The sequence below is a fragment of the Microtus ochrogaster genome, unplaced genomic scaffold (genome assembly GCF_000317375.1).
Source record: "Microtus ochrogaster isolate Prairie Vole_2 unplaced genomic scaffold, MicOch1.0 UNK8, whole genome shotgun sequence".
Classification (NCBI taxonomy): Eukaryota; Metazoa; Chordata; class Mammalia; order Rodentia; family Cricetidae; genus Microtus; species Microtus ochrogaster.
In genome coordinates this window covers 8,826,617-8,850,368 of record NW_004949106.1, presented here as the reverse complement: position 1 = coordinate 8,850,368, position 23,752 = coordinate 8,826,617, and the positions used below count along the sequence as shown (strand labels likewise).

At 43.9% G+C, this 23,752-nt stretch overlaps 2 protein-coding genes across 6 annotated transcripts in view; one reads left to right on the top strand and one right to left on the bottom strand.

The window, feature by feature from the left end:
• The window catches only part of Osgepl1 (O-sialoglycoprotein endopeptidase like 1), a 12,927-nt gene extending 5,765 nt beyond the window's left edge, over positions 1-7,162 (bottom strand). Inside the window, exons 1-4 of one of the 2 annotated variants that reach the window (XM_005366383.3) lie at positions 6,977-7,162; positions 5,760-6,003; positions 2,239-2,626; positions 399-752 (exon numbers count right to left, since the gene is read on the bottom strand). In XM_005366383.3, the coding sequence (XP_005366440.1) occupies positions 399-752; positions 2,239-2,626; positions 5,760-6,003; positions 6,977-6,992 (1,002 nt within the window). In that variant the 5' untranslated portion in view covers positions 6,993-7,162. Of the gene's footprint in view, positions 1-263; positions 753-2,238; positions 2,627-5,759; positions 6,004-6,976 lie in introns of both variants that reach the window. The other variant, XM_026788826.1, reaches the window with a different exon arrangement.
• A 77-nt stretch (positions 7,163-7,239) lies between these two features.
• Positions 7,240-23,752, top strand: part of Pms1 (PMS1 homolog 1, mismatch repair system component) — a 79,247-nt gene continuing 62,734 nt past the window's right edge. Inside the window, exons 1-3 of one of the 4 annotated variants that reach the window (XM_026788893.1) lie at positions 7,240-7,574; positions 17,470-17,621; positions 23,400-23,582. In XM_026788893.1, coding sequence (XP_026644694.1) covers positions 17,490-17,621; positions 23,400-23,582 — 315 coding nt within the window. In that variant the 5' untranslated portion in view covers positions 7,240-7,574; positions 17,470-17,489. The other 3 variants (XM_005366380.3, XM_026788894.1, XM_026788895.1) reach the window with 3 other exon arrangements.

Sequence of the window (23,752 nt, the reverse complement as noted above, 5' to 3'; positions counted from 1 at the left end):
GACAGGCTCCAAAACCACAGAGAAACCCGGTCTCGAAAAAAACAAACAAACAAAAAAATTAAGACCTATTAAATAGGAAGATTACCAAGTCGTATGAGCACGTGTAAAGGGATTTCACTAAAAGACAGAGGATAGCAGCCTAGTTTTCTAAAAATAGGAACCACAGTGGCTACTCTGGTTTCTTTATGGCAAATCCTCTTCAAATTCAAAGAGAAAATGTAGCCTGGGATTTTGTTTTTCTACACAGGTGATGTTACGTCTACCTTCACGAAGGCTACACATGGCTTTTCTTCTGTATTGTTCTACACTGTCCAGCAGGAGACACAAGGCCCTAAATCCAAAGCGACACGCTGGGAAGTGAACCGGTGCCTGCTAGCAGGTGAGCAGGCGAAGCTTACTAATACTGCGTTCGCTGGCGGTAACAACCCTCTCTGCTTGCAAAACAGAATAGCGCGCTGCGTTCTCGTGGCAAGGTGGCATGCGGTCACGTGCTGCACAGCAGCGGCAATGTCTGCGGCGGAAGACAGGATTTGCCCCTTCTCAATGCCTTCTTCCTTCTCCTTCCTTTGGATTAGCTTATCAATAACATGCTGAAGTCCCGTAAAAGAAAAATTGCAGTTCTTAGCATTCTGCATGGGAGGACTGAGGGTAAAATGGAATCTATTTCCTTCTTTGGCCAAATGTTCTAGAGCCTTCCCACCGCTCATCGTAGAATATTCTGGACGATTGATTAAAGAAAGTCTTCTTGCCACCTATTAAAAACAAGCGATAATATATTTTGATCATAAATTAATAAAAGAAAGATTATCCACTATGACCAAGTTAGCTTTAATCCAGGGATAAATGGTTTAAAATATGCAAGTCAATACCTGTAATAAATGACATTAAAAAGTATATTCTTAAATGAGTCATAGACTGCACATTTTGAAGTCACAGACATAAAGATAATGAATTCAAAGGTTACTTAAAATCCTGAATGAATACAGAGACTATGGCTAATTTCAGGCAAGGCTTTTCTTGAACAACCTGACCAGCAGCATCTCAGCATTGCCTCCTTAGTTTTTCTCTCCCCCTGGGGTTGGAAAATTGATGAGGATGGTTATTTAACGATTAACTTTGAAAATAAGGATCTGTTCTTTCCCTCCATCATTTCGGCTGTTTTGTGGAGGGCAGTAGGCTCCGTACTTCTTAAGAAACTCCGCTGTGATGTTAGCAATTGTGCAGTAGATTCTGAATTCCGTGTTAGTCTTTGCTTTTCCCTCACAGGGTTTCGCTATATTGCCCCCAGTTGGCCTGGAACTCACTCTGTAGACCAAGCCGACCTTGAACTCGCAGTGATCCACCTGCCTCTGCCTCCAAGGGCTGGAATTCAAAGTTTGTACCACAATGCTCTGCTCCTATTATCTGTATATCATGACCTTTTGGCAGCATGCCACAATGCTATAGCTTCCCAAACACTTTCACAAGAATATTTGACTAAATATATAACAGTAACTACAAAGGATTTGAGTTTTTACATATAGATATAAAATTGGCATTTTATTAAATGGCTAAAAATGACAAAATTGAGAGGGACACAGCGGTGACTCACACCTGTAATTCCAGCACATGGAGGGTGAAAACAGGAGGATCACCATGAGTTTGACTCCAGCATGGGTTACAGAAAGGAACCCTATCTAAAAGAAGAAAAAAAAAGTTATCAAAACTCTTCACTTTTTTTTTTTTCTCTACGTACTCTTGGCTGTCCTGGAGCTCATCAAGTAGATCAGGCTGGCCTTGAACTCACAGAGATCCACAAATCTCTGCCTCCCAAGTGCCAGGGTTAAAAGTCTGGCACCACCATTCCAGGCCACAACTCTTGTGTCTTTGAGATAAGACCTTGCCGCATGGCCTAGGATCGCCTCAAACTCATTAAATAGTCAAATTGGGCATCAAATCTGTGGATTACCCTGCTACCCATCCAGCCTTTTGCTGTGGTTTTTAAAAACCTTTTCAGCCGGGCGGTGGTGGCACACGCCTTTAATCCCAGCACTTGGGAGGCAGAGGCAGGCAGATCTCTGTGAGTTCGAGACCAGCCTGGTCTACAGAGCGAGTTCTAGGACAGGCTCAAAAGCCACAGAGAAACCCTGTCTCGAAAAAACAAAAAAACAAAAAAACCTTTTCAGTCAGGGGCATTGCTCAGAACTACCTAGATGACTAGTCTGTATACGGCCAACAAAGTGACTTCTGAGACAGTACCTTGTCAAGCATGTCACCTGGCGCTATGTCCAAAGACTTCCCAAGAAGCAGGAAATCTGAAACTCCGCGGACTAAGGCCAACAGGCAGTGACCTCCAGAAATCAAAAGAACTAGAAAAGGAAATTCTACTTGGTTGGTCAGTCGGATGGTAAGCGCATGAGCCTCCATGTGGTGGATAGGAATGAAGGGCTTTTTAAACTGGTTTACTAGCTGTAGGCTGAATGATAAGCCTACGCCCAGGCTTAGAGCCAGTCCTGGTTTGACGGTGGTTGCGATGGCTGAGAGGTCACGTGGCAAGACTCTGCTGGCACAAAGGGCTTCTTCTACTATTCGCTCAATATTTTCTCTGTGAAGCTGTTGAGCTACTGGAGGAACAATTCCGCCTGTTCTGAAGGAAAAAGAAGGAAGACAGTCTTTAAAAAACTAGGAAAGAAGGAAAACAAGATGTCTGAAGGCATTCTTACAAATGAACCACTGGGTTAGTATGTATGCTAACACTGTGTACAAATGAACCACTGGGTCAATATGTATGTTAACACTGTATACATATGAACCACTGGATCAGTATGTATGCTAACACTGCGTGCAAATGAACCACTGGGTTAGTATGTATGTTAACACACTGTGTGCAAATGAACCACTGGGTTAGTATGTATGCTAACACTGTGTGCAAATGAACCACTGGTTAGTATGTATGCTAACACCGTGTGCAAATGAACCCCTGGGTTAGTATGTATGCTAACACTGTACACATGAACCACTGGATTAGTATGTATGCTAACACTGTATACAAACAGACCAATGGGTTAGTATGCATGCTAACACTGTGAGCTTTGTAACACAGGACTAGGAAGAGTTCAATATTGTTGCTGACTTCTTATCCTGTGTTCAAGACTGCTATGGTTTATTTCTGATGAAGTGAGGTCACCAGAACCACCTCATAAAGCATTCCAAAGAGGTCATGAGCAGAGGAAGGGCAGTCTAGAACTGTATTTAGCTCTGATTAATCTCCAAGGAGAGAATCTTAGAAATCAAAGCATGAGTTATTTGTCTAGAGTAACTTATATGAAAATGCATTAAAGAGCAGGAGGGGCCCAGGCATCAAAGAGGACTCCTATTTTCTAGGAACGGCTGGGAGAAACAAGCATGAGCAGTAAGAAATCTGAAGACAGGTTTATGAAGGTTTATTTTGAAACACACTGCACTGGAGGTCGGACGAGGACAGGGGATAGCTTGCAATCCTAAAATAAAGTCTGGGAATCTAATGTTGGGGTTAGCAGTGGAGAGCTCCAGCTGATGAGGGACAATGGATGATCACTCCAAACACGAAGGGAGGGAAGAGTTAGCCGGGAAGGTTAAGAACGCAACTCCAGGGGGAAGCACCTGTCTAAGACACTCAGGGCCTCACATTCAGTCTCTGGGATGAAAAACGACAGGCAGAATGAGGCTAGCAACACATACAGTAACTCCTAACTGGCTTACAGGCTGGGATTCAGTTCCCCAAGTCTGTAAAATCCACCTCTGTCTCAAAACATCATTTTAAAATACTTGACATTGCAAGACCATGTGGGATGGTTTCTATACATAGAAATAAAAATCTTCACAATACTCAACGACTATTTAATATATTATCTATATATAATTTGTATAAATATGTATTTTACACACATTCTTTTTTAGGAAATGAGGATATACAGAAATCAGCAAGTGCATTTTGCAACAAAATTTTAAAAGCTTTACTTAACTTATTTCTCTATTAGCAGCAAGAGCACTCAAGGCTCATTTGTACAACGTCTAACATTTAATTTACTTTTAATTTAATTTAATTTTTAATTTAATTTAATTTAATACTTCCTGGCCTGGGATTTGAGAGAGTTTGAATTCCAGTCCCTTTCCTCCCGCTCACGTTTTCCTTGTTTTCTATCCGTTTCACGCCTTCCTTGGCATTTTACTTTCTAGAAATTATGCTAAGCGATAAAGATAAACAATGAGAAATACTACGGCCTTATTCTCAACTAACTAATGACAACATTCTCTAGACATTTTATCTTGTACAGAGAATGCAGTGACTAATGAAGAAGGAAACCATTGAAATCTAGAGTCTAGGCGAGGGACAACAGAGGATTAACTAAGTTAGTGAGAACGGAGAGAAGTATCCCAAGCCGTATTTGAGGGTTATGTTTAGCAACCCTGAACGGCTGACGTGGCTGTGAGCCGGTGAGGCCTTGAAGGTCTGGAAGAGGGGGATGCTCGTAAGCAGGGATTTTATCACCATGTCCCTCCCCCCCCCATTATCTCGCAGACCTGTTCACTGTCTCGATAGTAACGCGAGTGTCGCTATGGCTATATTTTACTCGTCAAAAACAGCAGTAGGTGTTCTAAAGGAATTCATATAGAAGACAACGCCATCATGATTTTATAGACAAGGAAGCGGGAAATATGCTCGGTCTCAGTGCACAGTGCTAAACTATAACGTGAACCTACACTTAGCTTGAGGCAGGCAGACACAGCAGACAGTTTAGTAGTAAGTACCTTGGGATCCCCACCTGGTTTGGATGATGCCCACATCCTCCCTTGCAATGTGCACTTGGCAGCCTAGTTACTTTGCCTGTACCCACTAGGCATACACACCCCTCTCCAAACAATGCGCTCAGCAACCTCTCCCTCCCCAGCCTGCATGGGGCTATCTGTACTCCTGTTTCTGAACACTGGTAGACATTCCTCTGGCCCTGTAGCAATCAAATTTAGACAGGTTTTATTCAAATGTAGCCCCCCAACATCCCAGAATAAGAAGAACAGAAAGGCTGACCCGGCCTAACTAATTTGGATGCATGTGCAAAACTGTGCCCTCTATTAACCATTTAGAGAGAATCTTCTATGTATTGTCTTATGAATATGAATAACTGAGCACGCACGTGATCAAAACAGCAGCCTATGGAAGCCGACATACACAACAGAAAAAAATGAGTATATGATCTAATCTGTCAAAAAAAATAAAGAAGCACCCGAATTCTGAGTTACCTGAGTAACCAAACCCTCCTTTGAAAGCCCGGAAAGTAGTTCTGAGTAAGAATCAGGGCCTCTTAATCATGTGGCCGGCTGCCCATCGGGACAGTGGTTACATTTACAACCATTCACAACTGTCATTTTGAGTCTTGTGTGAATCTGTGTGATCTTTCAATTCTCTGAAAAAGATACCAAGAACCTGGAAATACCCACCCCGACCCCAACACAGCCGTTTTTTTGTTCGTTTGTTTAGAGACAACTAAGTGGCACTGGCTAGCCTGGAACTCATATCCACCTTCCTCTGCCACGGAAGCGCTGGTATTAAAGGCCTGTATCGCAAGGCGTGGCTCTATATAGTGGCACTCAGCGGTTTTTACACAATAGAATAGGAATTCAACTATCAAAATTTGACTTTTACACATGATAAAGACAAAAGGATGGTTTCGTTTTTCTTTTTCAAAAAACAAAACAAAAATACCAGAAAACCAGGAATGACCAAAATGGTCGCTACTTACTTCAAATGCACTTCAGTCTGGGAATGCATGGCTTCTCCCCACACGCGTCCAGTTTCATCCACCACGGCAGCGGCTGTGTCGTCACAGCTGGTTTCGATCCCCAGGACCAGCTTAGGAGGAGAAAGTACTCCAGGAGAAACATGAAGACTTCTCAAAAACCCATACACATTCCTCTTTGGTGGTTTGGCAAAAACTCCTGCTGTCTTCCTGAATATTAGCATACTTACTACTCTACAGATAATTCCTGGAAAAGAATTACAGAAATATGACTTGGAACTATCATTTGCAATTAATTCATCTGCTTAAAATAATGAATACTCTTTTTAAGTATGCAGTCTTACAAAATTATAAGAGCGTTAGGAAAAGCTGTAAAAATCTTACAAAGGTTCTATAAATCACTAAACATAAAATTAGGTCTTACAAAAGTGAGAAACATACAAAATCATTAATATTCCAAGTTGAGCATCCCCTAAAGTTAAAATCTAAACCACTCTCCCCACCTGACTTGCTAGTGGAAATATAAGGAACACTAGAACTATTATATAAAATTGCCTTGGCCATATTTATAGGATGCAAATAAAACATGAATTCACATTTAGTCTTGAGTCTCATCCTGAGATATGTCATGTATATGACACATCCCTAAATTAAAAAAAAATTATTGAAATTTGAACACTTTTTGGTTAAGGCATTTTAGGTAAAGGGTGCTCAACTTGAACTTTATACAACAGCTAACGCTATTGCACAGTGGTTGTGTGGATAGTCCTTTTAAAACTAAGTTAAAAATTTAAAAATTAATGGGAAATAGAACAGATACCCCCCCACACACACACCCCATGACCTGAGCCTCCTCTTCAAAGCAGTGTACAGCACATGGTTCCATTTATTAAAATATACGTCCACCACTGAAAATTTAATCTTGTAGTTTGGAAACAGGTCCTCCCATAAAGCTCATTCTAAAACAAATGCATCTCGGCTAAAACAACTGCAGACACTTTTTAATGCAATGTTCGGAATCACATCTCCATTTTTTTTTTAGAACAGGTTTATCACCCCAAGCTTTTAAATCCTTCTCCCCACCCCGCCACCCCCCAGAGATAGCAATCCATCACCACTAGATATCAACACTCCCTAGCATTTCGACACTGCAAAACGTGCGGGTCGAGCAAGACTGGAGTTAGAAACAAAATGTGAACGCCTCAACTGGGAAAGCGGACCTGCAGGGACCTGCATGCAGCGAACTACCCGCAGACGAATTGGATTTCCTCAGTTTGGGTACCACAGCTGGCTCGGAAGCGACGGAGTCCCTGTCGGCGGGGAGCTGGACCTGCTTTTAAAAGTCTGAGAGGCCGGGTTCGGGCAGCACCATCCACCAGTCGGAAACGGCAGTCGGAGCCCGGAGCCCGGAGCTCCGGCCCCGGGAAGTGACGCCAGGGGGCGGCGCCGCGGCCCTCGGGGCCTCGGGGCGGCTGTGCTTCCTGGGGCTCCAGAGCGCAGTAGTAAAGAAATGCTTAAGGACTTCCCGAGACTTCCAGCTTGCCCTCTGGCGTTCCTCCAAGGTGTGCGAGCAGCGAGACTTCTACTGGGTCACGCTGACGTGAAGAGGAGTCCGAATTTAGTTCTGATTGCACTGCGGTACATTTTAAGAAACGGCCCTGCCTTCGGTTAGTGTTGCTGCCACCGCGAGAGAAAGGATCAGCCTATTTTAGGGAAATATCACCCATAGTCCTCTAAGTCATTCCAATAAAACTCACTGGTCACCAAGCTGGACTTTGGTGGTGTCCGTACTTCGGTCTGTTGTGGGATTCCTACCAGGTGAGTAGATGTATGTATTTTATCTCCCGTGGAAAACTTTTGTCACATCATTACAAGAAAGAAGGGGATGCAGGAGAGAAAGTAACATGGACGGAGGAGACAGGGAAGCTTAGCAACTGGAGCCAGTATGTGCAACAACAGCAAGCTTGGTAGTTAAGGAACAGCAAGGTCTGTGCACATCCAGGCCCCTGCCAGGTAAGCACCCCTGACAAGTCCCAGAACATCTGTGAATGAGCTATTTTGGTGATGGATGGCCCAATAAATCCAAAGTGGCTGGAAAGGAAAATGTGGAAGCATGGACCAACGCCACAGAGTTAGGCAGGTTGGGAGTGTCAGAAGCATCATACAGAGGAGCAACCCTGGCTACCCATGCTTGGAATGGTTTGGCAAGGGGCAGTGATTGGACCTGGCATTAAAGACGTGACATGGGAGCGAGAGTCTGACTTACAAAACACAATTACCTGTCCATCATAGGTATAGTTTACTGTAATTGCAATTCCCTTACTTAAACTACTGATGCTCTTAATTAGTAGGTTCTATGATATGAGATCTGATAAAGAAGACTTACCCAGAATTTGGCCAACTCCATAGCTGTAGTTGACAAGATCTCACTTATGATTTATTACTTCTATCATCTATTAAAAGATTAAGAATCTAGTTTAGGAAGTCATTTGTAGAAACAGATTACCCAGTAAATAAGGTTTATAATTCCACAGTGTCTAAACTAATTGTATCCTAATTTATAAGGGTATTTCTAGGCATACTGTAATTAAAGTCAGAAGGTAACAAGAGAAGGAATTACTAAAGCATCAATTAAAAATGAAAATATTCTCTTTGGACTGCGGGAATCATAGAAGGAAATGGGAGAGGCATTGATTCTGAATAGATTTAAAGGCACTTAACTTACACGACAAAGTGAACCACAGAGAATATTAAATTTACAAAGGGTTTAATTTCCTTTTAGAATATTGGAGCTATATATATATATATATATATATATATATATATATAATCTGACTACGAATGAATGATTGGCATTCTCCTTCCCTCACACAATACTGTAAGCTGGCCCCTAGTTTCTTACCAATATCTCATTTCCTTGGACTGAGTTGCTGTACCCTCATTGCCATCAACTTCTAAGCTGCCCAGCCTGCCTGTCGAGCCTCTCAGAGAAAGAGCAAGCACATTAGACAGAGGCATCCCTTACCGGAGTTCTGCACTTCAAGACGGCCAGCCTATGAAGGACCAGTACTTGGCCCTCCGCTGTAAATACCTCTCATTTCACATCATCACAGAAGCAGTGCGGCTCGCTAACTACGCCTCCCTTACTGGAAACACAGCAGCTCTACGAGTTTCGTTCAGTTGCAGAAACATTTCAACACTTAACTAATTCCAGATCATCCGATCACCACGCAGCTGGGGCGTTTGGGGATAAAAGTACACTCAGGAGAGAAGCTGTGTTTTAGGATGGAGTGAGTTAGATCGTACTTCGCGCCGCTTCCGGAAGCCTGCCAAGCCGCGCCCACCCGCAGCCGATTGGCTGCCCGACGCGCCAATCCCCACGCCCCGCGGTGGGCGGGGCCGAGAGGCGCGCGGGCGCCAGTCCCGCCGAGCGCACGCACGCGCACGCGCGCTACGGATGGTGGCGGGGACGTCTCTCAGAGTGGACCCCGCGGCTCGGCGTCCGCCTGCTGGCTGCCCGTCGCGGCGGGTGGTGAGTGCCTCACCTCGCGCGAGCTGGAAGGTAGTGTCACGGCGGTCGGGCACGCCCGGTGATGCTCGTGGGGGCTGGAGCCGCTTCCCGGGGCCAGGGGCGGGCCAGGCGCGCGCGTGTGTGTCAAGCCCTCGGGGCTGCAAGGCAGTTGTGGGAGCTCATTACTCAGACTTCTGGAGTGCAAGACTAAAAAGTTGGTCTTGTTAGAGAGTGTAGCGGCTTGTAATGCTGGCTCTTGTCTCAAAGTCTATCGATGTGTGTTTATCCCTGATGAAAAGTCACGTGTAGTGCCACCCTGAAGAAATATGGATACCAGAAGTTCATCTCATTGAGGAAGGAAAAGAAAAGACTTGATCAATCAATCCAGTTTCGTTCCGAATCATCTTTGAAATGACATTTTCTTCGCCTTGATGATTTGTATTTATAAAAGTTTGCGATACTTTATTTCAGAAATAACCCTGGGAAAGCTTTTAAAGTTGGCAGAAGGCTTTGCACGTATGTGTAGTGTCTAGAATTTGTTTGGGGTCTGTGGAGCAGTTGGATTGTGCTTCAGATGTGTTGTTTTCTCCCTAAGTTCCCGAGTCTCTTTCTTTTTGTAGATGCATCATGATGCGGAGGCCAGGAGGTACATTGGACTGGACTGGGGGGATGATGTGGGTACCAGGAGGTACACTGGACTGGGGGATGATGTGGAGACCAGGAGATACACTGGGCTGGGGGATGATGTGGGTACCGGGAGGTACACTGGACTGGGGGATGATGTGGAGACCAGGAGATACACTGGACTTGGTGGGATGATGTGGGTACCAGGAGGTACACTGGGCTGGGGGATGATGTGGAGGCCAAGAGGTACACTGGGCTGGGGGAGGATGTCGGTACCAGGAGGTACACTGGACTGGGCTGGGGGATGGCGTGGAGGCTAGAAGGTACACTGGGCTGGGGGACGGTGTGGGTACTTGGAGGTACACTGGACTGGGGGAGGATGTGGGTACCAGGAGGTACACTGGGCTGAGGGATGGTGTGGAGTCTAGGAGTGTAATATTAAACATACAGTTGGAGGGAGTTGAGACTCTCAACTTGTTAGGAGGGCAAGCACTTAGTAGTAAAATTATTCTTAGTGTCCCTGCATTAACCATGGACTGGTTGCCAGCCTTAAAGTACTGTAATTTCTCTCTCTCTTTTTTTTTTCTTTTTTTTTTTGCATTTGGAGATACATACTGTGTGATTCCTTACAGTCAAAAGGTTAGGTAATTTAGGATAAGGTTTCTACAAGTGTCTTCTGCGTGATACAAGCCGAGTGTTTAAAGAGTGTGGGAGAGATGGGGGTCATTCCAGTGGGTGATCAGAAAAGGATTGCTGTGGCTGACATTGGAAGTGATTAAGAGGAAGCTGGGTAGTGGGATACAGATAGATTATTCTAACAAAGGAAAATGGAAGTTCCTGACGGACTGTGGGGACCACCAGGAGAGACCCCACAGCAAAGCTAAGCGGCAAGCCTGAGGGAGACACAGTGAGAAGTATGGTCTGTTTTACAGACTCTTACCTGAGGCAGCAGTGACGATTAGTGTTAGAAATGTCTTCTTGGGAAGAGTGAGATCACGTGACCATACAGCTTTAGGTTGGGGTATTGAGTTATCTAAGAACAGGGGAGAAATGCTGGGAAATGCTCACATTCCTGGGAAGAAAGCCAGAGTTATCAGAGACAGATAGATAGAAATATCTGTGGTCACTCACTGGGGATACAGCAATGGCGTCTCAGCGCTTGACTGTCTTATGAAAGACCCGCGTTTCACCCTAAATACCGACACAAAGGAAAAGCAGCATAGGGTCCCAAGGAAAGGATGTATTCCTTCAGAGATCCGTACTGAACAGACGAGAGTTCTGCAAAGGTGGCTGTAGCTTTAAGCTGCTTGGCAATGCTTTAGAAATGATTTGGCGATGGGAGTTTGTAACAGCAAAGCTACAGGACTTCCTCAAGCTTGGCCACACAGCCAAGGAGAAAATGGTTGCAGTGAGCGGGCTGGGGGAAGGTACTTGCCTAGTGTTTGCTTTCCAGGCCAGTGGGCTTGTAGGGAGGCTGGACAGACAAAGGGAGGTGAAAGGGTGTTGGTGGTGTCTGTCTCAGCTGTCAGAACACAGGACCGTACACCGGGAAAGGGCTCAGTGACGGGAGCTTCTCACCGCTCTGGAGGCTGGCAGGTCTGAGATCCAGGCAGATGCTGTAGCTGCTGAGGGACTGGCTTCAGAGAGTCACAGAGGGCACCTCCTGTCTGTGTCACTGGGTACAGAGGAGCCAAGAAGCTTCGGGGGCTTCCTCAAAGAGCACTCGTGTTGCCGTCCTGAGGCCTTCATCCTCAGGATCTGTTGTGTCCCAGAGGGCCCTACTTGTGTTACTCATTTCCAGAGGACACAGGAGTGGACAGGACACAGGTGTGACCTGATACCGCAGAGCGGACAAGGCAGGAGAGAATTGCTTTATGGAACTGCTGGACACAATGGGATGGCGGCCAGGTGCTGTGACTTGTCACGATCTCTGTAAACTTGTATTAGAAGAGCTGGGGTAAAAGTAGGGATTTGGAAAAAAATATCATTTCGTAACATTGTAGAGAATAAGAGAGGTTCTGAACACTTGAAGGACAGTATTGTCTATTAGCCATTTCAAGTGCTCATAGCTCTCCCTGGGGCTGTTGGCTGTCATACTGTCCAGTGTGTAAGGCCGGAGACAGAAGACACTTTCTATCTGTGATAGGTAGCATTAATTTGTGTGAATGTTATGATAATCGAGGTTTAGTGTTCTCCCAAAATGAGAAAGTTTTGGAGACTTCCAAACAATTGTTGAGAGATAAGTATAGGTACCTACTTCCCTTCAGATAGTTTGCCCCGAAACTCAATAAAATTATTGTTAGTAGCAGAAAAGAATTCCCACTCTGCTTCTACATTATGATCCCACACCGGAACATGGTACGTTTTCAGTCTGTCCTGATGGCAAGGCTTAGGAGTCCCACTTCTTGGGAGGTGGAGATAGGAGAAAAAGGCAAATTCAGGTCCTGCCCGCACTAGAGTGAGTTCAAGACTAGCCGTGGCAACTTCGTGAGACCTTGCCTTAGAAAGAAAAAGGGCGTGTGTATAGCCCTGGGTTCAGTCTCCGCAACCACAGAAGAATAATTGCATTTTAGGCCTTTACCATTTATATGGCGTTTGACTCCCCGCGACGGGATCTTGCTGTTAAGCCCAGATTTCATCTTCCGCAGCCTTCCAAGCTTAGGACTGTAGATAGCTGTGTGTGTCCCGCTAGGCCTCTTGCTTTTCATCTCTGCGAACACACAAAATAATTGATTTCACTATGGCGCCTCCCCATCCTCGTCTGTCCTCTCCCGTGCCTGTTTTTATAGCTGCTTCATCCATTGATCCTCGCAGCAAACCACTGAGTCATTGTCTCCATTTTTATAGGTGGAAACTTTTTTGCAGAGGAATTTGAGTTTGCTTCAGTAGTAAAGATACTAAGACCTGAGTTTTGGGATTTGGTCTGTTTCTCTACTGTGCCGATCAGCTTTGCCTTCTTTATGTAATACCAAAAAATACTTGTGACTTGTAAGAACCCAGGAAGTTAGCCTCTTCCTAGTTCACGGTGAAAATCCTTGTGTCCTTGTTACAGTGCCTGCCCCTCCTGCTTGCTGCGCAGTTACTGTAGCTCTTTACATGACAGCTGGGTTCACACGGCCTGAGAGAGAACCCTTAGCTGATCTTTGGGTTTCGTGCTTTGTGTTATCATTTTGTTTAAAATTAACTTCTATAGGCTCAGTTCATCAAGTGAACATGTACTTAGTTGTGTGGAGTTACGTAGAGGTTTTTGTTTTTTTTTTTAAACAGTTCTCCCCCAACCCTCAGAAAAAACCAAAACTTTACTTTCTAGAGGAATTACATGTTGTCAAGGTAACCGTTATTGTCCCAAAATATTTTCTGAAGCTAGGCATAAATGAAGGCAGATATAAAGCTCCCTCCTTGTCGTATGTACGCTTGTAATTCTAACACTTGGAAGGTACAAATAAGAGAATCTCTGGGGGGGGGGACTGGAGAGATGGCTCAGTGGTTAAGAGCGTTGTCTGCTCTCCCAAAGGTCCTGAGTTCAATTCCCAGCAGCCACATGGTGGCTCACAACCATCTGTAATGAGGTCTGGTGCCCTCTTCTGGCCTGCAGGCAAACATGTAGACAGAATATTGTATACAAAATAAATAAATAAATAAATAAATAAATAAATAAATAAATAAATAAGAATCTCTGCACGTTAGAGGCTAGCCTGGTCTGCTCCATGAATTGCAAGCTGGCGGGGCTACATACCCGCAACAGCAGAAGCCTTCCAGTGTGTCTTTTAAGTGATAGAATTTTCATTTTAAATTTTGGGGATTTTTTTTTTGTTGTTGTTGCTCTTGTTTCTGTTTTGAACAGAGAGTTTTGTCTGCATGTTGGTTCATTGTATGAAGGAACTGTAGTCTGCACAAAGGTTCTTTCCAACATGCTTAGAGACCTGTTTTAGGCCTAGTGATGCAGAAGTAATTCAGCATGTTTCGGGCCTGACTAATTTGTATTAAAAGCTACTCAAGGTCTTGACAGCCAATTCGAAAGAGCCTGGGGGTCTAGAAAGGCATTCTGGAGCATCACAGGCTTTGCATGACTAAGGAGGCACCTGGGAAGCTGCGAGAGCCACACCCTAAGATGCGGGCATTGTGTGGTCATGGCCAGCCAGGCATATGCCATGCTACGTTTATTGTAGCAGTGCTTAGCATTCTTCAACTATTGCCAGCCAAGTGGTGACTTCTTTAAAGAGGTCTTTAAAATTCACCTGTCCCCGTAGTTCCACTGCTCTGTGTGACTCAGTGATCTGATGTTTGGACCAGGATATTTAAGGAAATATATTTGCCGTAAAAATTTCTGCCTAACTTTTGAGAAGTAATTCACTCAGTCATTCTGCTTTTATCCCTCCTTATTACCTAAAAAAAAAAAAAAATCTTCCAAGATCAATGGTCCGCATTTGCAGAGTTGAGGCCGTGGAAGCTGTAAAGACATAAAGGAATCTGAATAAACAGAGTGCCCTGAAGTGACTGCAGTGGGAAGTGGATCAGCCTGGGGTTGAGGGCTTGAAGGCCTCTGGGCAAGCTAGGTCCCCTAGTGATTCACTGTCGGAAAAGCCTGTGTACCAACCCTCCTAGTTCTGGCTTTCTGTCCTTTACCGTGGAGCAGATCAAGGGAAAGTCAGTAAGCAACTCTGAACTTGAGAATGTTTACATTTATTTTACACATCTTAAATGATGATAAAATCATGAGTGTGTACACTGCCTCCTTTTCACACGCATTTCACGTTTGAAGAGCTCAGAACAGGGTCTGGGTGCTGAGTTCGTGATGTGGGGGGCCGAGTGTGAAGACGGAAGAGTGGATGAGAAATGGAGCTCCTCCACACCGGCTTGACTGTGGCTAAGTGGAGGGAATACTTCCATTCGAGCCGGTGACTCCTGCAGGTGATTGGAATTCAGTAGGAAGGAAACCAGAATTGTCCACGTTGGTTATATACTGAAACCCGTGGACCGAGAAATAGAAAAACAGCAGTTTTCTCCCACTTGCGCTATTTGTAGATTTTTCTGTCTTGTTTGTTTAAGTTTTGCCCGAAAATAATGGATTTACTGTGTCATTTTCGCCAGGCATGTCCTACATTGTCTAAGTTCTTCCTCCTCGCTAGTCCCAGCTGTGACTCATCTTCTGTCTCCCTTCCCGCCCTCGTGACAGTGGGTTCACCTCTTCCGTGTCCCTTCTTTTTCCCTTCCCCAGGCCGGAGCTACAGCTCAGAGGTTAACAGCACTTGCTGCTCTTGCAGAGGATCCGGGTTCAGATTCCAGCACCCGTGTGGTGGCGAGACGACCCATGTGAGGTGGTTAGTCCTTTTTATTGATGACTCCTGCCATCAAGAGTGGGCTGGTGCCAGCCTCTTGGTGCCCAAACTCAGGGGAACAGCGCTTTAAAAGGCAAGCGCAAAGGCCACCACCAGCTGGGGAACAAGTGTTCAAATGCTTGCGACTATGAGGACATTCCGTTTATTTTCTTTTTCGAGACGGGGTTTCTCTGTGTGACCCTAATTGTCCTGAAACTAACTCTGTGGACCAGGCTGGCCTCACACTCAGAGATCCTCCTTCCTCTGCCTCCCGAGTGCTGGGATTAAAGGTGTGCACCAGCTCCCACCCGGTGGGGGACGTTCTTACTCAAACCACCACAGTCAGTTTTCACAGTCTACCCGAATGATCCTCTGGACTTTCTAACTTCATAGATTAGAATCTTCTCTTTGTTTTAGTTTGGCTAGGGCTTTGTCAATCTTGTTTATTTTTTTTAGATTAACAACTCTGACTTTGCGCATTGACTTTTTCAGCCTTTTATTAGCTGCTGCCCTGGTCCTTATTTGCTCTCTAATTCCTTTGGGTTTGCTTTGTTTTCAGTTGAGGTGCATCCTTTGCTAGTGCTGAAAATCTTTCTCCTGTTTTCATGTAAGCTGTCAAAGCTCTAAACTTCCTTTTGAAAACTGTTTTATTTATTTACTTATTTATTTTTTTAAACTGAGAAGCTTTTTAAATTTATTTACTTTTATTTTATGTGCATTAGCGTTAGTATTTTGTCTGCATGTATGTCTGTGTGAGGGAGGGTGTCACATCCCCTGGAACTGGAGTTACTGACAGCTGTGAGCTGCCATGTGGGTGCTGGGAATTGAACCCAGGTCCTCTGGAAGAGCAGCCAGTGCTCTCAAGCACTGAGCCATCTCTCCAGCCTCCAAAAATTGTTCTGTGACTTGTTTCATTTGATTGTAGAAAATTTAAAAAAAAATTCCTCTCTGCTTTCTGGTCGTTCTAGAATGTACCATTCAGTTTCCAAGTACTGTCCAACTTTTTTAGTTCTAGTTGCTGTTGATTTCATTGTTGTCTGATAAGACAACAAATTATTTGGCCCTTTAAATCTCAGTTTGTGGCTGACAGTGCTGTCTGTTTTAGCAGAGCTTCCACAGGCTGGTGAGAGTGTGTTCTCTGTGTCTGTTGGATAGAATATTTGTGTGCAGTGATGAACCATTAGATGTGTAGTATAGTTTAACTATCAAGTCTCTTCATTGATTTTTAAATTTCAATGATTTGTCTCAGCAGCGCTATAAAGAAAGGGCTCCGTATGCCTTGTGGGTCTGAACTCTAGTAGGCATGCCTGCCACGCTGTCTTTCCATGGTGTTAATTCTGTGAATAAATCTCTTGCTCAAAAGGACAGTCTGCCTCAGGGTGCCCTGTGAACCTCAAACCTCAGCCCTTTCAGTGTGGTCCTTTGGGGAGTGCTGTTGCTTTTATTTCTAGTATGTTTCTGTGTTATGATTTGTGCATCTTTTGGTTTTGAATACCTTCGGGGTATCGTGGAGGGTCTTGGGTGAGCCTGCTGCCTTCCGCTCCCCTGCTGTGAACAGCACTGTGTGACTACTGCCTCTTGGCTGGCATTACCCCTCAGCTGTGCCCATCCTCTCCTGTGCCCTCGGTACGCTGCTCTGACATTAACTGTGTGACCTCCCAAAGCTTTTCTCTGTCTCTCTTTGCTGACAAAGTCTGTCTTGCCTTAATCACTTAAATCTTTAACCACTTAAATATCTTTTTTATTTTTATTGTTTTATCACTTTGTCACCTTGTTTTCACCACTTCCCCCTTTCCTCTTCTCTCTCCAACTCCTTCCATGCCTGCTCCTTTCTCTTCTTTCTCCGGTGCGTCTACTTCACTGGCACGGGAGGAGCTTCCAGACTGCCGTCTTACCTGAAAGTCTTGTGGGTATTTTTAGAGCTGTTTGAGTTTGTTGTGTAGCTGTGAGAGGTAACTAATTCCATATGTTTTTGGACTTCTTGTCTCAAGGCCTTGGCCCCGTGTCTTGATAACTGAATGAACTTCGTTCCTCCTGCATACCTCAGTAATCTTACAAAATGGAGGTGGCAGGGTTACCTGCTTCTAAGGATATTAGTAGGAAGTTTGTTGTCTCACACTGTGTGAGCTTACGGTCAAGCCTTGCATACATAATTCCTCAGCCCAGGTACGCTCCTAAGGTATCGCCTGTTGCTATCATCTGGCCTATACACGTCAGAAATGTTTACACCTCCTCTTTACACCTTGTGATTCCGTTCCAGCTACTCTGCTGAGCGCGAGGATGAAGCAGTTGCCTGCCGCGACAGTTCGCCTCCTGTCCAGTTCCCAGATTATCACGTCAGTGGTCAGCGTTGTGAAAGAACTCATCGAAAACTCCTTGGATGCTGGAGCCACCAGCATCGACGTGAAACTGGTGAGTGCCGTGCCTTTGCAGCTAATGGACCCGACAGGTTTTCCCGAGAGATTGTTGCTGGATTTTCATTCCCAGGTGTTGGGCGTTTGGAATACAGTTTAAAGAGTAGATTGTAATTTAAACCAAGATTATAGTAATGCTAAAGGAAATCACAGGAAAAACTTAAGCCAGATAGGGGTCGTCACCCAAACACTCAGCCAAATGTCTGTTTTCTTTTAACGTGTGTCCTTGGTTATTTGTATGACTTAAACCTGGCCTCTGAACACACAGTACACGCCTGCAGTGTGATGCTGCCGGGACCTGCCTATAACTTAACCTCACCGTGAGTCCAGACTGTTGTATGTGGTGAATTATTCTTACTTTACACACTAGGGTTCCTGTTCTTATAGACAGATACGCATTCAATTATGAAAGCAAAGACTAGATATTTTCCTGCTCTCATTCCGCAGCATGTAAGTCTGTTTTATTCCAAATTATTGTATCGTGTTAGGATGTTAGGTTTTTAAATTTGCTATATTAGTTAGTGACTGAACTTTCATAAAACAGTCACTACTTGAACTTTGGGTTGGGATTAGTGTAGCCTGCCTCACAGTCTCTGCAGTAGCCCCTCTTAGACACCTTTCTATGGCTGTGAAGTGACTCCGTAAACAAGGGAACTTAAAAGAGAAAGCATTGAGCATGCAGCAGGCAGGCAGAGCACTGGAGCAGTAGCCAAGAGCCTACATCCTTATCCTCCAGCTGGAGGCAGAGAGGCCACCCTCTGAGACACACCTCCTCCAAGGCCACATTTCCTAGTTCTTCTCCAAATAGGCCCCACCTACTAGTGACACTAAGCATTCAAATATATGAACCAATGAGGGTCGTTCCTATTCAGACCGTCACATTCCCCCCTCTGGTCCTGCATTTGTCAGGGTTCTCTAGAATGTATAGAATGACTCTCTCTACAGATGTGTGTGTGATGAATCCCTCTCTCTCTCTCTGTATGTATGTATGTATGTATAGGCTTCCAGCAGAAGGTGTGGCCAAGATTAAATGTGTCTCTTCCCGCCTCAAGATCTCCCCTCAAGTGTGCCCTCTATTTCTGGATTATCGTTCATCCAGATACAGTCAGGTTGACAACCAAGAATAGCCAATACAGGTCCACAGAGACTTGTAGTCATATCATAATGCAAGATCCATTTACTTCAACTTCAGAAGTCACCATCGTCTTCCACAGTCTCGGCACCTTAAAAATCCAACGTTTCTTATGACATTCAAGGCAATCTCTTAGCTGTAACTCCCAGTAAAATCAAAATCAAATTATGTACTTCTAACATAAAATAGCACAGAATAAATATACAGGACCACTGTAAAATGCAGAGAGAGTGTATAGTATAATAAGGAAACCCAGCAGGGCACAGTGTAATTATATGTGGCCCAAGGTGGTACCATGGATCTTAGGGATCTTATGGCATGGGACAAACGTGTCATCAGAATGATGATGTTTATCATTCATTACATGGGAATGAAGTTTATTAGGGAAGGGAGGAGAGAGAGAGAGAGAGAAGAGAAGAGAAGAGAAGAGAAGAGAAGAGAAGAGAGAGAGTAATCTGCCTCCTTAGAGAAATGGCAGAGAGAGCAGGAATAGGCGTGGATTGTTTCTTAAAGGGACCTTTGCACCTGTGTACAGACTACCTAGTGACATAGCAGCCAGAAGGCCCTGGGCTGGCCAGGGTAATGCCTGAGGTGTGCAGGATTTGCCACTCTGCCCCTGCCAGGTCCCCAAGGGGGAGGGCAGTTTTGCATTTGCCTGGATAATAGCACTAATATTTTCCTGAAACTTCCTGAGCTAGGCCTCTATAATCCAGATTGCTTTCAGCACCACTGTCTTCCAAGATTATACTGGGATGGCCCATTAATACTTTCATAATACACAAAACTTTGAGCATTCAACAGCTTTCCTACCCTAGGTCCAAATGTTTTCCACATTTCTCCAAGCAGCAGCATGGTCAGGTCTGTCATAGCAATACCCAGTCCCTGGCACCAACTTATGTCTGAGTTATTTTTCTGTTGCTGTGAAGAGACACCATGACGTAGCCAATTTAGAAAGCATTTAGTTCAGTTATGGTTTCAGAGGTAAGTCTATTATTATCAGGACAGGGAACATGGTGGCATGCAGGCGAGCATGGTGCTGGAGAAGTAGCTGAGAGCTACATTCTGATCCGCAGCTAGAGGCAGAGAGAGAAACTGGGCCTGAAGCTTACCCCAAGAGACACAGCTCCTCCCACAAGGCCATACCTCCTGTTCCTCCCCAAAATGAGTATGTGGGCCATTCTAATTCAAATCACCATAGGTCCTAAATGTATTTATGCAGCATACATATGCAAAATGTGTTATGAACGTTGACTATTATAGAATCAGATCAAACCTTAAAGTGCTGAAGATACTCTGTTCTAAAATAGCAAATGTTCCTCCATGATTTAATTATGTAAAAATAAACCAGCACCTTCACCTATCTTCTCAGTGTGCAAATATGTATTCATCTTTAATAAATGGTAAAATTATATGTATAACAAAGTATTATTTCAATTATTAAATATTGGATTTGTATACCTATTTTACATATCTGTATACCACAGATTGGGCAGAACTTTGGAATTTGAAAAGAAATTATGGATGGAAGCCAGACAGTAGTGGCTCACACCTTTAGTCCCAGCACTTGAGAGGCAGAGGCAGGTGAATCTCTGTGAGTTTGAAGCCAGCCTGGTCTATAGACAGAGTTCCAGGACAGGTTCCAAAGCTGCAGAGAAACCCTGTAGATAGAAGTTTCTGTCCTGCCTGGTCCCACAGCCATTCAGTCCCAAAGAAACACATAGAAGCTTATATTATTTATAAACTGTTTGTCCTTTTAGCTCAGGCTTATTATTAACTATTTCTTATAACTTAAACTAACCCATAATTCTTGTTTATATTTAGCCACGTGGTTTGGTCCCTTTTCTCATTGCAGCATTTTCATCTTGCTTCCTCTGTGTCTGGCTGTTGACTGCCTCTCCCTGCCTTCCCTCTTCCCAGAATTCTCCTCGTCTGGTTGTCCTGTGTATACTTCCTGCTGTGCTACTGGCCAATTGGTGTTATATTAAATTAATACGAGTGACAAATGTACAAGAGCATCTACAGCAAAACCCTGTCTCTAAAAACCAGAAAATAGAGAAGAAAAAAGAAATTATGGATGGGAAAGGTTTAGGGAGCACCACCAGTGTTGGTGACACACTGCAGTTAGTCTGGATACTTCCCCCAGTGCTGGTGACACACTGCAGTTAGTCTGGATGCTTCCCCCAGTAACACACAGCAGTTAGTCTGGATGCTTCCCCCAGTGACACACTGCTGTTATTCTGGATGTTTTCCCCCTTTTCAAATGTCAAGCTCACAGACTTAGACCCTATATTTTTGTGTCCACCCTACCTATTATCTACTATTTACTAGGAGTTGAAGTCTATATTACTGAAAGCAAGAATATGTTTTTTTAAGTCTAATTATCAGATATTTGTGTTATTGCTAGTAGTGTGACATCATAATTCTGACAGGGCTACTTTGTAATGAGAAGATCTTGCTTTTGCTTACTAACAGATAAAATTCAGATGGGTAAAATTCCCAAGTACATCTCATAAAAAATGTTAACAGTTTTACAAAGAATCAGTGTTCCCAAAACTTGCCTAAGTTGCTTCATGAGCTAGTAGTGAATCAAATGTTCCCAGCTTCAGGTTTCTCTCAGGGTGTGTGGGATACATCAGGTTAAATTGGGGGTTTTGTTAGGCAGTTACTAATCAAAGACTATGGTCCTTAGGGTGTTTGGGGTACATCAGGTTAAGCTGGTTTTTTTAGATAGTTACTAAGCAAAGACCATGGCTCTCAGGGTGTTTGGGGTACATCAGGTTAAGTTGGGGCTTTGTTAGATAGTTACTAAGCAAAGACTATCATTCTTAGGGTGTTGGGGGTACATCAGGTCAAGTTGGGGGCTTTGTTAGACAGTTACTAAGGTTCACTCCTGCAGTTTGAGATTACGAGTGAGGCTGAAGAATGTACATGCATACACTGCTGTCCATCCAGAGAGTCTGCAATTGCCGCTGTTGCAGCACAGTTGCAGAATGTCTGCCCAGTTGTGCCTTTAAATCAGCCCTTCTCAACCTGTGGGTTGAGACCCGTTGGGGATCGAACGACCCTTTCACAGGGGTTGCATATCAGATAGCTTGTATATGATTCCTAACAGTAGCAAAATTACAGTCATGAATTAGCAGCGAAAGTAAGTTTATGGTTGGGGTCCGCACAACATGAGGAACTGTATTAAAGGATCTCAGCATCAGGAAGGTTGGGGACCACTGCTTTGAATAATATTCCATGTGCTTACGATGTGACGAAATAGTTTATTAAGGCCCAAGAGTGACTATTTTTCTTAGGCATTTTATACAGTTGGTCTGATTAGAGTGTAAGTGACCATAGAATACAAATGACAATGTCTTTATATCCGATAGGTGCCATTTAGGACTCGCAGGGAGACAAAGATACATCTCATTCCTACCTGCTGTGGGTCTTTACCTGTTCCTCTTTTCTGTTTTGTTTATCTCTTGAAATGTGTTTCTTGTTATAAAGTGTCTCTCAAAGACAAAATGTTTTCTTAAAACAATGTTAATAGCCCAATGGAAGCGTCCCTATAAAGTAAATCAGCACCGCCGCCTACCCGGAGATTTGCTCATCTACTTCGCAGGATTTCTGAATGAACGGCTCGGCTGGGCCTGACACCGCACCCAGACCTGTTTTGTTCAGATTCCTGGAGGTATTTATGCTGCAAGATTGACATGTCTCTGGTCAACGTTTTGGTCTGTTGTTTAATAAAATGAAGCAGACATGCTGTTTCTAGGATGCCTGACAATTTTTGATTGACGCCGAAATCTTAGGTATTTCCTGATAATGCTTTGCATGCGTGGTGTGTTTTTAGCAGTACTGACAAGGTGCTGTGTGAGCTTAGGTTACTACAGTGTGATACTCTTGTATGCTATGGAGTCAGTATAAATCCCAGAAGCTTTTCCTCCTGAAGTTGTCGTCTGTGGTGATGTCTGCAGGGCTTTTCGGAGCGAGGCTGATAACAGTTGGTGACCGTATTCATGGGAAACAGGGTCATTATAGAAACTTGGTTTCTCTTGTGTGTGCAGAGCTCAGTATCATAGGATTATCTATGAATGGAGCCTACTTTCCTAATTTTCAAATTTAGAAGAGATTACCAAGTTAGATATATTTTCTCAACAATTTTCTGTTTGATGATATTTATAATGAGAAATTTAGAAAATTATAAGGTACTAAATACTTAATTTTTTATGAAAGCAATAAAGGAGAACTAATTAAAAATCAGACTAAATAAGAATGGTTGCTGGATTCTTGGTGAATAGAGCAGGTGAGTTTTTGCTGGTGATGGTGTTTTATTTCATTTGGGGGATGATATATATAAAATCTATGGTAGACTTTTAATTTGCGTTTAAATATAAATTACCACAATTACCTATGCAAGTAAACAAGTTGATAGAACACTCGGGAGATTAGTTTGACCTCCTTGTGTTGTAGCTGAGTTGAGGTCCCTTGCTCAGTGTACCGAACCTAGGCTTTGGCAGAGCTGAAGATGGGAGCTCCTCTTGACGTGGCGTTACCTCTCCCTTAAAGCCGTCAACCAGCCAGACTGCTTCCTGCACTTCTAAATGTGATCGCCGCCGTTTAAGTTTTATCAATTGAAAATATTCCTCACTTTGCCAGGAGAACTACGGGTTTGATAAAATCGAGGTCCGGGACAATGGCGAGGGCATCAAGGCCGTGGACGTCCCTGTGATGGCTGTGAAGTACTACACCTCCAAGATAAACAGTCACGAAGACCTCGAGAACCTGACAACCTACGGTTTCCGCGGGGAAGCCTTGGGGTCAATTTGTAGTGTTGCGGAGGTGAGGAAATTTCTGTCAGCTACTTTATTCATTTCATAGTGACCGAGTATTAGAATTAAGAGAAAACCAATTCATTGTTAGAGTAGCTTTAATTTTTTCACTTAAGGTAAAATACACTTAATAGGAAATTTACCCTTTTTAATAACAGTTCAGTGGTGTTAGGTGCATTC